We start from the raw sequence: 14,831 nt of genomic DNA, 5'->3' as shown, positions 1-14,831 counted from the left end.
ACACTCACACTCTGAAAAAAAAGAACCGATGATTTCCTCCAGCGTAACAATGTTAAAACATAAGAAACAGTGATGAAAGACAACTCAATAACCTAATGGATGAAGATCCCAGGAAATCTTAGATTCCACTAATTTGTATGGTGCTGGTATGCATGTTTATATTATTTTTCCCATCAGGGACGTGGTGCCAGAGAAGACAATGTTTCCATTATTACAGGTTTAGCAGTTTGCAAGTGTCAGTTGCTTGCAGTACAGAAGGTCATGAGATTTGAGGATGATGACAAGGGAACATTTGATGACACAAGGAGAGAGAAGTGAGTGAAATCCCAAGAGGGAGTCAATAAAAGGGAGACCAAGGAGAAATCACAAACAGAAGAATGTTAGCCTGTTGGGGTAGTGAATGTGGGGGTACGGAAGAGTGACTTTGACACTCTTCTTAGCTAAGAAAGGGGAGGCAGGAGTTGTGTTTTCTACTTGGAGGCAATTCTTGAGTATGGGAAACTGTTTTCCCTATCTGACAAGGCTGGATGAATAAGTGTCCATGGCCAGAGGGTGACATGCTGGAGCTTAATATTTGAAACTATAAGATTACAAAAATATATGTCTATATAAATATAAGGCTATTTGCAAGTGATGGCAAGGTCAAGGGTGGGTCATCAGTCAGGTAGTCTGATAGAGTTAAAGATAAACATCACCAGATTTGTGGAAGCCAAGGACTTGTGAGGATGAAGTTGCTAGTGTTTCAATTTCATGGCTGTCAGAATCTTTTAGGATGATGGCAGGAGTAGGGACAGATAAAAATATAATGGGTCTGGAATCAAAGTTTTTGATTAATACCAGGGAGTGCTTAAGAGTGAGTAGTGGACATAATGAATAGAGAAAAGAATGGGAAGAGTGGCCTATGCCCTCATGAGAGAGGATTTTTTCCAGGAGTGCAATATATAATGTCTTGAAAGTGGCAATGAGGGCTAGGAGATTACCCATGGGTACTTGCTAACCCTGCAGACATGAGCTGGGGAAAAAGTGAATAGCCTACAGGTAAGCAGAGAGTTACTCAGAGTGATGTGGTTGCTGGCTTTGTAAATGGAAATGGAGGAAGGGAGCCAGGAATGTAGGTGGTCTCTAGGCAGCACATTTCATCAGTCTGAAATGAGGCAAAAGGGTAGAAGTGTCTTCAAAGAGGTTAGTGACAAGAAGTGACTTTGATGGCCATGGAAAGGCATAAGGTAAAGGTTTTAGAGGGAGACTCCCCAGTGAACGAAGTCTAGGTACAGAAAATAAAAGAGCTGTGTGAAGGCAAGAAAGTGGCAGAGGACAGACAACCCAAGGCTTGCCTTAGGGCTGTGGTTGATGGCAGGAATAAGAGGTGTGGAATTAAATGACCTCAAGGTTGTGCTTTGAACCTTTTGGTCTTGGTATTGAACTTCCATATCTGAGAGAGACTCTGCTTGCTGACTGTTTCAAAGTGTGGCAAGTCAACTTTAAAGTCAATAGATGGTCCCCTTTCCTACTCACTCATCTTCACTTGCAGAGCGCCACAACTCTCAGCTGCTCCTCCCACACCGTTGTTGGCTGTGCAGCAATAAATGCCATCATCACTGTCTTCCACACTCAGGATGGTGAGAAGCTGCCCATTCTCCCGAATGCTGTACCGGGTGTCAAAGAGCCTGCAGGTCACAGAGGAAAATGGGACATTAGTGCGTCAGCTGAGTTTTCAGCTCTGACTAACTGATCAGACTGATGACTAGCCAGTGAGGAGGTAGAATAAAGGTGAGAGGTAATTTGAGTGAGTTCTAAATAATAGAAAAACTACTTCAGAATAAAAGTTTACATTTTATTCTAGTCTTTCCTAGTATCCAATAATCAAAGTCCTTTGAAAATGCTTTCAAAGAGAGATGTCTATTATGAGACCAAATATGAGGTTTACTTTATTCAGGAAAGTATATCAGAACAAAGACATATACGTCTTCTCTGTACTTACTAGGAAGTACTAACTAGATATTGTACATTCACGCATGTAAATGTGATGAGCATAAACGATTAAATATTTATAGAAGTAGCTAGCATTAAATTTATTATTCATTCTTTTTGGATACTTATTGAGGACTTAATATGTCAGGTGGAGTTCTAGTTACTTGAATACATAATAAAGCAACTTCAAAGTATAAAATATGTGCATTATGAATGTAATCTATTTAACTACATGCATACTGTTCACTGAGAAGAGAATTGGGGAAGCAGAAATTTGAGGGGAGGCATCAACATAAAAGTGAGTTGGGTTCTTTTTAACCAAATAAGAGTTATGTATGTCACATGTGTGTAGTAAGCAGAATAATGGTCCCCAAAAGACCCATAACTTTATCCACAGAACCTATGACTGTATTACTTTACATAGCAAGATGAATTCTCCCTGTATTAAGAATATTAGAATGGAATATTATGAATTATCAAAATGTAATGATAAAGATCCTTAAAAGATGAAAGAGGGAGGTATAACAGAGAAGGTGTGACAACACAGGAAAGGCCAGAGTGATGCAGTTTTTAGCTTTGTAATGGAGGAACACAGGTGGCCTCAGAAGATGAAAAAATAAGTAATTTGATTTTTTTCCCTGTAGCTTCTAGAAGGAACTAACTCAGCATTGCTAACACTGGGATTTTAGCCAGCACAATGTATTTCATATGTAGCATGACCTTCAGAACTATGAGATAATAAATGTATGTTATATTAAGGCACTAAATTTATAATTATTTGTAATAATAATGGTGGGCAATAAATACAAATTTTGGTACCTGGAAGTGTGGTGCTGCTAAAACTAAAATGTAAGAAAAATGTAGATGTGGCTTTGCAGTTGGGGAATGGATAGAAACAGGAGAAATAGCAGAAGCATGCTAGAAAAAAATCTAGATTTTCTTGAAGAGAGTGCTAATAGGAATATACACGTTATTGGCTCTGCTACTGAGGACTCAGAAGGAGGTGAAAAGTATGGTAAAGAAAATCTAAATCTCTCAGGGAATTCCTGGATTACTATGAACAGATTGTTGGTAGAAATACGAAATTTTAAAGCACTATCTGTGAGGGTCAGATGGAGAGAAGAGCATGTTAGCGGAATGTAAAGGAAGGGGTGTCTTTGAAACTGGTGGCAGAATGCTTAGTTGAATGGCATCCTGCATTACATGGAAAGCAAAACCCGTAAGTAATGAACTCCAACATTTAGCTGAGGAAATTTTCAAGCAAAATGTTGAAGTTGTAGCCTCGTTTCCTTTGCCGCTTTTAGTGACATTCAAGAGGAAAAGACAATTGAGGACAGAAGTGCTAAGCAAAAAAGGAAAAAGGAACCAGGACTTGAAGATTTGTGAAATTCTCAGTCTATCCAAATTGCAATAGATGCTAAAAACTGTCCCAAATATTTTAATATGGTCTGTGAGCCTTCCTTCCCCAGAACTTCTGGGCCAGCTTGCCTGATAAGAGTACTTGAAGGCTAAGGCAATATGACTAACACCCCACATCACAACATGTATGATAGAAGGAAACACTAAGCGTCAGTCAGAGGTTAGAGAAATGAAAGGTGACATTTTTCTGCATGCAAGTTCATAGACCGGTAGTCTATGGATACCAGTTGAAGCACTTTGTATAGACTGAATGTATACATCCCCTCCCCCTGCTCCCTAATTCACATGTTGAAATCTAATTCCCAATGTGATGATATTTGAAAGTGGAGCTCTGGGAGTCGATTAGGTCCCCAGGTAGAGACATCATGAGTGGGATTCATGCCCTTATAAAAGAGGCCCAGGGGACTTGGCCACCTCCCCCATGTCGGGGCACAAAAAAAGATGGCTGTCCATAAACCAGGATGTGGGCCCTCATCAGACACTGTAATTACTGGCTCCTCAAACTTGCAGTTTACAGCCTACAGCTGTGAGAATTCGCATTGCTTATAAGGTACCCAATACATGATATTTTGTTGTAACAGCTTAAACAGGTAAGAAAATGTTGAACCTTAATCCATAATCTATCACCAGCTAGGGAGCCCAGGGATCCATTTGTCATAGGCTTTTTGGAATATTTTTGATAGCTATGATATTGATGAAAATATAACATAATCTTGATCTTCCAAGTAGGAATTTTACCTGTTTGAAAGGCTAACTCAGTGTATATTGTGAATTCCTTCTACATTTCAGAAGGGCCAAGGTGGCTTAGAGGTCAAATTCTCAGACATCATACTTCACTTTTTGGGGGTATTATCAGGTTTCTCTTTGATTCCCACCATGTCTTGGAGTATGCACTCTCAGACTTAGGATATCACAATATTTAGTAATTATTATGAAGCGTCTTCTACTTTCTGATCTGGGGGCTTCCCCGACTTCCTCGTATCAATAAGCCATGAAATAGCCCTAAAATTTTTTGTGTCAATTGAGTCACTACGTTGCCTTAGAAAATTCTCTTAAGCTCACTGAACTTCAGACTTGATGTTCATACAATGAGGAAATTTGCATTTTACATATTCTTGAAGGTAGACTTTAATGCTAACAAGACTTGTGAGTGTAATTCCTTATCAGAAACATCAGGATACTCACTTGATGAGAATTTTATTTCTAGTCCAGGAAATCTCAGGTTGTGGGTAGGATTCCACTGCACACATGAAAGTAGCAACCTCTTCAACCAAGGCATCCACCGTTTCAAGAGGAGTAGTGATGACAGGAGCTGAAAGGGGGGGGGAGAAATCAAAACAGAACATTCTAGAATGGCATTTACTAGCCCTTCCTTAAGCATACAGAAGCCATCACATACCTGAATGAGAATTATATTACCCCAGCAAAGAAATTTGCCAAAAAGGAAGCAAGATTTTATAAGGAGAATGTTGTTTCTATTTCTAGACCAGATATTGGAGAAACAAAAGAAAAAGCTCTCGAGAGATCAGGGTTTATTTTATAAGAGTAGATTAATCCAGGTTTCGTGGGGCCTGAAGTTTTGCCATTTGGGTGTCCTCTTTAAAGAAAAAAAAAAACGTAGAAAAAAAGATTTTTGTGCTACTGCAACACCAATCAACATGAAACGGAGTGAGTCTAAAGGAAGTTAGAGCGGAAAAAAATAGCAATTTTAACAATTGCTATTTAAGAACGTATGTTGTTCTAGGGCAAGTGTTTGGCACAGTGGGTAAGCTGTTGCATGAGGTGCTCTTATCCCATATCAGAATGCCTGGATTTTAGTCCCAGCTCCGTTTCCTATACCAGCTTCCTACTAATGTGCACCTTGAGAGGAAGTAGATAACAGCTCACATATTTGGGTTCTTGCCACCTATATGGGAAATCTGCATTAAGTTCCTGGCTCCTGGTTTTGATCTGGTCCAGCCTGGGATGTTATGGACATTAAGGGATTGAACCAGCAGACAGAAGATACCTCTTTTTGTTCACCTGTATCCTGCATTTCAAATAAAATGAAAATAAGCATACTGTATTTTCAATAAAAGAACATTTCCTCCCAAATTTTATAACAACATATGTTCATACAAACACATTGCTAATGCCCTCAGAGGCTTAGCGGGTGCCTGCAAATGGGAGACTCTGAAGCTTAAGCTCGATCAGATTTACAGAGAATTCACTCGAGAATCGAGTCAAATAGGAAGAGACTCAGTAATACAAAGGAAAACAACACAAGCATAAAATTAGCAGAGGATCTTAAGAGACATTTCTCCAAAGTAGATAAACAAATGTCAACAAGCAAGTCAAAAGCTGCTCAGCAAAATTTGCCATGAAGGAAATGCAAAGCAAAACCTGAACACATCATGCACAACCACTTGGGTAGCTGTACCGCAAAACAAGGCAGTAAATGTTGGTGTGGTTGTGGGGACAGTGACACTGTGAGCAATGCTGGTGGGAATGTAACATGGTGTACTGGTGGTTCTTCAAAAGTGAAGCAGAAACATTGTATGGCCCAACAACTCCACTTCCGATAGACATTTGAAAAAATTGAAATTTAGACTCTTTGCAAATCAGTTGAGATACAGAAAACAAGTCTAGAATGTCAGTTTTGTGTGACATTTGACTTTTTAATATTGGCTTGCCAAGTTGATTAAGAACCTGCTGTGTGTACTCTGGCCTCAGAATCAGCCCTTAAGCCATTCAGATCCCGCTAAAAAGCCCATGAGAGTTTCTCAGGCATGGAAAGCCAAGACACTCTGGCAAAAAAAAATGACCAAAATGAAAGATCTCTGTGAGTGAGATCCCAGCAGAAAGAACGGGCCATCAAAGAAGGAGGTACCTTTCTCTGAAGGGAGGAGAGAACTTCCACTTTGATTATAGCCCTGTTTAAATAATGTCAGAGTTTGTGAACTCAAGAGGTTTCCATAGCCTTGGCAGCTCATAACAAGAGCCTCGGGTGATTACTGATGTCATAAATAAGAGTGTCAATTGTTAAATCAACAACGGGAGTCACTGTGCATTTACTCCCCATGTAGGATCTCTGTCCTTAATGTGTTGTACTATGAGAATTAATGGTAAAACTAGTACACAAGCAGCATTGTATACTTTGTGTGACTGTGTGGTACAAACTGTTGAAATCTTTACTTAGTATATACTAAATTGATCTTCTGTATATAAAGATAATTGAAAATGAATCTTGATGAAGAATGGGATGGGAGAGGGAGTGGGAGATGGGATGGTTTTGAGTGGGAGGGAGGTTATGGGGGGAAAAGCCGCTATAATCCAAAAGTTGTACTTTCGAAATTTATATTTATTAAATAAAAGTTAAAAAAATAAAAAAAGAAACTGCTGTGTGTCATCCATTATACTCTCATTTGCTATTTCACGTACTTATCACAACAAACATAAAGTTAGATACTATTAGTATTACCATTTATAGGTGAGTAATAGAGGCTAAGGATATTTAAATAACTTGTTTGAATACCACAAAAATAGGAAGTTATGAAGCTGAACTTCAGGGTTAAACTTGGCTTAAAGTTCTTGTAAGATATACTATATTTTCAGTACTGGTTATGCTTAGTGAAAAAAGAGACAACAATATCAATTTCTATTTGTATATTTGAAATACATGAAAATTGTATAATAAATAAAATTTAAAAAATAAAAATAAAACCACAATTTCTACCAGCAGATATAGTTGGTTAAGTCTGCTTTAAAATATTCCAAAATTACCCAAAGCCACTTTTAAATTTTTACTGACACAATGAAGTAGTTGTATTTAATGATATTTGTTGACTCAGCAGATTATCTCTTGTTTACTTTCATTCTACTATGCAGCTTTCATCTCAGCCAGAGCCTGTTTAAAGTAGGGCATTATTTCTTCTCTCACTCCAAGGACCACATGAATAATGAATACATGAAAACAGAACACAACACAACAACTGGACCCAGAGAGAAGCCTAAATGGGATACTAGCCTCTTGGAGAGAGGCTGTGATATTGCCTTCCTTTGTATTTCTGGGTTGTAGCACAGGGCCATTGACATTGCAACTTCTAATAGAATAGCTGCTGACTGACAAGACCAAATGATAGGGTACACAAAGAAATGAGGTGTATTTGCTCCTATCTGTTTTAGTACAATGAGGACTCAAACTTGGAAAATAGTCATGTGTCTATAATGTCATGACGCAGTATTTTTTTGAATGAGAAAATGCATGGGAAATTTTATAAATCCACAAAGAGAATATTAGTATTGCTCATCATTTGGCATATTTTAGGATATGAGACATTTATTTAACAGGAGGTATAATAAATAAAGTAATTTTTGTTACATTTCTTTGTAGCTTGTAAGATTTATTGCTAATGAAGCTTAATAACCATGTATTAAAGCCTATCATTGATTCTTTGCAACAGAACATACACTGTGGATCCTTGCCTTTGGGGATGGCAGTGGGCAGAGAGCTAGGAGTTCTGTTCTATTTGTTAGCATTTCTGAAATGGCTTCCCCTAAAAGAATTTCCTTGGGTGAAGATGTGGTCTCATAGAGAATCATCTAAAACAGGCATACAGTAGACCCACCTTATCTAAGGGAAATACATTCTAAGACCCCCAGTGGATGCCTAAAGCCTCAGATAATACTGAACACTATATACCATCATTTTCCTAAACACACATATCTATGATAAAGCTTAATTTATAAATTAGACACAGTAAGAGAAACAATGGTTTTAGGGTCATTATTAAGTAAAATAACTTGATCACTTGCGCTATGACAGTTTGTTCAATAATTAAGGTTCTACTTAAGTCACTAACAGGCAGGTAGCACATAAGCATAGATATTTGAACAAAGATAATTTACATCCCAGATGGGATACAGCAGTACAGCATAAGATTTCATCAAGCCATGCAGAGCCGCATACAATTAACTCATACTATTTTTTTTTATTTCTAGTGATTTCCTTTTACTGTTTTCAGACCCCAGATAACTGCAGGTAACTGAAACATTGGAAAGCTAAACTGAAGATAGGGATGACTACAGAGTTACATGGGGATGATCATTACCCAAACATTGCCAGTCCTCAGCATAACACATAACCGTTATGTTGAGCACTGGTAGGCACATCTTCATTATATGAGGAAAGCGAGACTCACAGATGCTATGTATTTTCCCCAAGGATGCACAAAAGATGTTGGGAACTTTAATCTTGATCTCAGCATTCTCTTGCAAGCCTTAAATGTCATTTTATATTTTCTTCATTATCAAGCCTATGCCCGATGGTGTGTGGCCATAAAACCCCTACTCCTTGTCTCTCTAGTTCTTGAGCTGCACTGACCTTGGAAAGCATCAATCGTGAATTATTTGAACCATCTGTCCTTGCTCCCCCTAAGTTCCTATAGCACTGCTGGAACAGCTGTTCAGGTCAGGGCCACTGCAAAGCTGTAGTCCCCAGCCCAGGTCCCCTTCTTATCCCTCCCCAGTCACTCTCCCCCAGTGACCTCAAGTCCTAGTTCACTTAGAAGTTGCCTACTTGATCTTTGGGAATGAGAAAGAGAAGGGAAAAATCTTGATGTTTCTGCTCTTTCTGTTCTTTAGGCCAATTATATTTAAAACAGCTGTGTTTCCCTAAACATGCTGTGAGTAAGTCTTTCAATGCACGTCAATCTAAAACACTCATCCAGGACTCGGTGTCCTGGATTTTGGTGACAGCTGTGCCCGCACTGACTTAGTCATATGTCCAGTCCGTGGATCCCATCCATACACATATGACTGAAAAGAGAAGGTTACTCAACTATATCTAAAGATAAATCACTTAGTCTGTAAAATGTCTAGGTATGGCAGAAATGGGGATAATTTTGAAAGCAGGGTTTTGGCAGAGTCATTTGTGCAAATCCAATGTTGTTTATATGAACTCTTACACGCCTGCACAATTTAATGCTACACCACATACTTCATCCTCCCTGATACAGCATTAAGTGTTATTGAAGTGTATGGTTCTGGCAACTATTCAACAAAACATTCACTACTTTCATACATAACAATATGTAATATTCTCCCACTTGGTGTTAAGAAATTGAACTCATTTTCAAAAGAATCACTAGTTAAAATGATTGAGAAAGAGTATGACCCCCCCCCTTATCTTTGAAACATCAGGAATCTCAAACTAAAACAACAAACTATTAATTCTTCAAAGTTAAGAATTACTTTTATTGAGGAAAGATAGGCAGATTTGGAAAGAACTCCCTTAATACTCTTGCACTATTTTAAATGTGTCGTTTCTTTGGTCATATGTACCTGGGTAGTTTCCTTGATTTTTTCATGATAAAGGATTTGGGAAAAAAATGTGCCATCTATAAAACTCCTTTTCTTATTACATATTGCCAAAAATAGAGAAAATAACTGTAATAGTTTGGGAAGACATTTTTGTTGCTTTCATTAGTATTAAAATATTAACATGTGTTTGATATTCTTCCCTACCAATATTTCCCACACACTTTAATCTTTGGAATTTTTAGATTGTGTTTTCATGAAATTATTTATACTTGGGACTAGCGTGAGTAGTAAAAGGATGTTTGTTGTCCTAGGGATGGTGTTTTGGGGGAAGGTTGCTGCTAAGCCTATCCTCATTTAGATTTTATAATAAACAGTGTTGATAAAGAAAAATATTGTTCTAATTTTTTATTTTAAAAATTCAAGCATAGCAGTAAATATAGTATAAGAAACAAAAATGGATTGATGATCTGATTTCTTTACTTAAAAACCAGTATGTTTGCCTTTACTACTTCTCTGCCACTCTACTTAGAAGTTTTCAAAAAACAGATAATGTGCATCTGAATTAAGGGCTTTATCTGTATATTTTGGAAACGGAAAATCACATCTTTCTAGTGTGAACATTAGAAGTCATTCCTGTAGGGAGGTTTTAGGTTTGTGTGTGTGTGTGTACCAAATGCTGATTTGGATTATCAAAATCAATTGCCCTGCTCCTTATAAGAGTGAGTTTCATAAATCTTCATATTTTGCCATATCACTTTCATGTAACTACACAGTTCAGAATAACACAAGCAAGACTTTTGACAACCGATAAGTCTAAACATCTAAGTGCTGCCTTGCCGGACATCCGTTGTATGATCAGGAAGTATTAAAATCTTCTGAAGTCAATATGAATATCTTTCTGGCTATTATTAGCCATTTGAAAATGTCTAGATTCCCTTTTATCTAAACACACCTTAGAGTATGGTTGGCAATTAAACATTCAAATACATGTGGATATGCCAGTCCATTCAAGGCAGATGGAAAAATGAGAAGGAACAAATTTAAAAAAAACCTATGAAATCAAAAGTTTCGAAAGGAGGAAAGCTATGTATTATCTGCATGTGAACCTTGACCTTGTGGTTTCAGAAATTTTTGGGAACCACAAGATCTAAAGACACATTTGTTATCTAGATACAGATACTACCTTCACTTACCTCCATAATACAAACTTTTTCTGCACTTTGATAAAGTAATATAAAGAGCAAATCATTAATATGCATTCTCAAACACAGAACTCTAGTGTAAGAATTGAATTTAAAGCTCTTTAACTGATATCATTCAATCTGCTTTTTCATGTCTTTTAAAAAAAATTTCGGCAAAGCCTTTGGTTACCTTGCAAATCAAGTATTTTCCTGTCTTTCTGACTTGTAACACACTAGTCTCTGTTTCATAATACACTGGCCAGAAACCATATCACTGTGGACATTCTTGCTACTGCAACAGGTGTTTGTCAGTTTCTTAAGTTGCTTTCCTTTCCCCCTGAGGTGGTGTTATTTCCGGTACATTCCAGAGGCTCTGAAAAAAACTTCTGCACTCTCTTAGCAAGCCAAATCATGACTCCAGCCTCAAAGTTATTGAGAGTGCATTGTCTTTAGTTGTTAAATATATATGGGAAAATGGTGTGTGTCCTTTCATATTTCTGATCTTCAGCAACTAAAATATTAAGAGTTTGGTGAAACAGAAAGTGGAAATGATTTTTGTACAGAAGCATAGTCTGGCTGACTGGGAGTGGAGTGAATTATATTCCTGGCAGGTCTGATGTGAAAGGTTTTCATCAGCCATTTAGACCACCCTGAAGTTGGACACGCACACAAGCAAAACAGACTCTGATAACTTGCAGTCCACCTGCTAATGTTTCCCTGAGAAGTAAGGCTACGTGTGCACTGTATGGCCAATGATTTTATTACAGAATTTAGCAGGGAAATATCAGTAGAGGGGAGACCATGCAGCAATTGCTTAAACATATAGTTAACTCACTCTGCCTACATTCCAGGCCCCTTCATCAAGTCAAACCCGAGCACACCATGCAATGAATGAGCTGTGATGGGAGCACACACACACTTTAGAACTGGGACAACGCAACAAGCACATCACTCAGACCAACCTTTTGGAAGTTTCTCCGTCCCACTGAAGGCAACCAGAGTGAGAATATGTACCAGTGGAATGTTGACGAGCTCTCTCATGGTTGATCCAGGCTCAGGCAGGAGAACAACACAAGGAAAATACCCCCGCAGTTTACATTTTACAGCATGGTTTGTCACAATAGGGTCGTCTGCTAATGACTGTTTGTGTCAGCAGCTCCACAGGCTCTAAGTATAATCAGGAATTCTCAGACTTGGCTGTAATGATGGACGTGGCCAGCTGGTGAGTATCCACTTAGGCCAGTAATGCAAGTGGAGGGCTGGAGGAACAAGGGAAAGAAAATCTCTTTAGAATCCCTTTTAAGACAGTGACAGAAGGACAATACCAGATGTCTTTTGCAACCACTGCTGTATTATTCCCTGTAGTGGGGATTTCTTGAGTTTCTGATTCAGCCCACTGGCTCCCCGGCACTCAAACCAGAAACCTCGGTCTCTCTGATTTTGACGTTTCCCTGCTTCTCACCCCACCCTCCAAATCTAACCCATCCTAGTTCCTACAGATTTTATGAACTAAATAGTCCTCTAGTTCTTCTCCTTTTATTCAGACTACCCTCATGCTGCCCCAGCTTCCTCCCCCAGGTATTCATCTTTTCTAAGTGGTAGTCATAGCTCCTGTATTTTCTCCTCGTCTTGTGTCTTATCAGGTTGTACCCTCTTTCAGACAGCCCCTTGTACTCAGAAGCATCCAGTAGTTGCTCATCACACACACACACACACACACACACACACACACAAATCTCCTTAAAATCTCCTTAATATGGCATCGGAGGCTTTACTGAAATTTATCTGCCTTGTTAGCATTATATTTTATAATCTTCATTTTCCTCTCCTGTGTTTCTTTTTAACTATTTTTCTCTTAGGTCCTTTTTCTTTTTCTAATTGGTGATAGAAGTTTTTAATCCTCTAGATGTAATCATTTGTTGCATGTCTGTTATATATTTTGCAAATATTTTCTAAGTAAAACACGTGTACTATCTAGCTATAGTATTGGGTCAGGGTTCTTGGGGACCTCCATGCTTCACTAACAATAAATGATGTGTAAATCATTTTAATCTTGCTTTAACAGAAGTTGTATCTATCCTCTGGGATCCCTTGCTATTCAAATTTACAAATTCCTTTTTTTTTTTTTTTTTGGAATTGGATTGGCTGTTATAAGCTTGATTCACTAAATTGCAATCAAATAGTCCGAATAATAGGATTTTACTAGAAGAGATACAGACCTGATCAATTTCTTGCTCTGAAAATACCTTGTGAATGCCACATATTTTATGGGAAATTCCATCATTATCAGCATGGGCAGGGTGGCTACGTGCCATTTCCCCTAAGTAGCACTAGTAAAGCCAAGGGGTCTTGGAATCTCAGTGACTGCGGATTTGTAAGCCAAAGTCCAGCTCAGGATCAGTGCCAACCATCAATGAGAGGAAGCCCAAGGTGCATCACTCAAATGACCTCTTTATTCAAGGCTATTGGACAAACCTTAAGGACATTGTGCTAAGTAAAATAAGCCAATCACAAGTGGACAAGTATTGCTTGGTTCCACCTGTATGAGGCATGGAAAATTGTCAAACTCAGAGAATCAGAAGATAGAATGTGGCTGTTCAATGATAGGAGTTTCATTTTTGCAAAATGAAAAAGATCTAGAGCTTTGTTTTACAGCAATGTGCAACAGTTAGCATTACTGTATACCTAAAAATGATTAATGCATTAAATTTTATAGTATATGTGTTTGTTTATTGAGAGAGAGAGAGAGAAAGGGAGAACTCTTTTTATCCATTATTCACTCCCAATGCTTGCAACAGCCAGGGCTGGGCCCGACCAAAGCCAGGAGCCTGGAACTCCATCAGGGTCTCCCATGTGGTTTTAGGGACACAACTGCTTGAGCCATCATCTGATGTGTCTAAGGACTGCATTAGCAGGGAAATGAATTGGAAGTAGAGTAGCAGGGATTCGAACCAGGCACTCTGATTTGGAATGCAGGAGTCCCATGCAGCAGCTTAAACCCACCCAAGTTGTGTGTTTTTTACTCCAATTTAAAAAAGTAAATTAATCTATCATCAGCAAATAGAAGCCGTTGCAATAGCAAAGCTTTGGCACTCCACAGATCCCAGTGTGTGGCAACTGGAGACTGCCAGCCAGCTACACTCCCTGCAGCAAGTTCTTGGAACCCAGTATAAAATGACTTTGTATACTATGCTACAAACAAATACATTCCTTATGATCGTAAGATCACTCAGCCACAGAGTGTAGAGACTGGATGCCAGCCAGTTAACTGACTCCTTCTGTGGCTTGTTGAGAACGCATGGTGCTGATGGCACTTCAGTAACATATTCGAATGCCAGTTAAGATTGCTCTCCTCCCCTGGGATCTCTGCTGGCTAAGATTCCTGGGAAGTAGGCTCATTAGGCAGGTAGCTCATTTTGGACCACACTGAACTTTGACTATGACCTTGTCTAAATAAGATCGGAGTTTGTGAACTTAAGAGGCTTCCATAGCTTTGGCAGCTCATGACAAGAACCTTGGGTGATTACTGACATCATAAATAAGAGTGTCAATTTGTTAAGTCAACAACAGGAGTCACTGTGCACTTACTCCCCAGTGGAAAGAACGGGCCATCAAAGAAGGAGGTACCTTTCTGTGAAGGGGGGAGAGAACTTCCATTTTGACTACGACCCTGTCTAAATAAGACCGGAGCTGGCAAACTCAAAAGGCTTCCATAGCCTTGGCAACCCATGACAAGAGCCTAGGGTGATTACTGATGCCATAAACAAGAGTGTCAATTTGTTGAGTCAACAACAGGAGTCACTGTGCACTTACTCCCCATGTAGGATCTCTGTCCTTAATGTGTTGTACTATGTGAATTAACGGCATAACTAGCACTCAAACAGTACTTTACACTTTGTGTTTCTGTGTGGGCGCAAACTGCTGAAATCTTTAGTTAATATATACTAAATTGATCTTCTG

General features: G+C 38.7%; 1 protein-coding gene across 3 annotated transcripts in view; it reads right to left on the bottom strand.

Annotated features, from left to right (window-relative positions):
- Positions 1-12,512, bottom strand: part of MUSK (muscle associated receptor tyrosine kinase) — a 103,012-nt gene extending 90,500 nt beyond the window's left edge. For all 3 annotated transcript variants that reach the window (XM_089301533.1, XM_051843297.3, XM_051843304.3), the window contains exons 1-3: positions 11,834-12,512; positions 4,576-4,702; positions 1,516-1,667 (exon numbers count right to left, since the gene is read on the bottom strand). In XM_089301533.1, the coding sequence (XP_089157659.1) occupies positions 1,516-1,667; positions 4,576-4,702; positions 11,834-11,912 (358 nt within the window). In that variant the 5' untranslated portion in view covers positions 11,913-12,512. The remainder of the gene's footprint in view (positions 1-1,515; positions 1,668-4,575; positions 4,703-11,833) is intronic.
- Positions 12,513-14,831: the final 2,319 nt, after the last annotated feature.

This window comes from Oryctolagus cuniculus, chromosome 1 (genome assembly GCF_051225735.1).
Source record: "Oryctolagus cuniculus isolate XC-2025 breed Fujian yellow rabbit chromosome 1, ASM5122573v1, whole genome shotgun sequence".
Classification (NCBI taxonomy): Eukaryota; Metazoa; Chordata; class Mammalia; order Lagomorpha; family Leporidae; genus Oryctolagus; species Oryctolagus cuniculus.
Note: the sequence above shows the minus strand (reverse complement) of the source record. Positions and strands in the feature narration are given on the sequence as shown.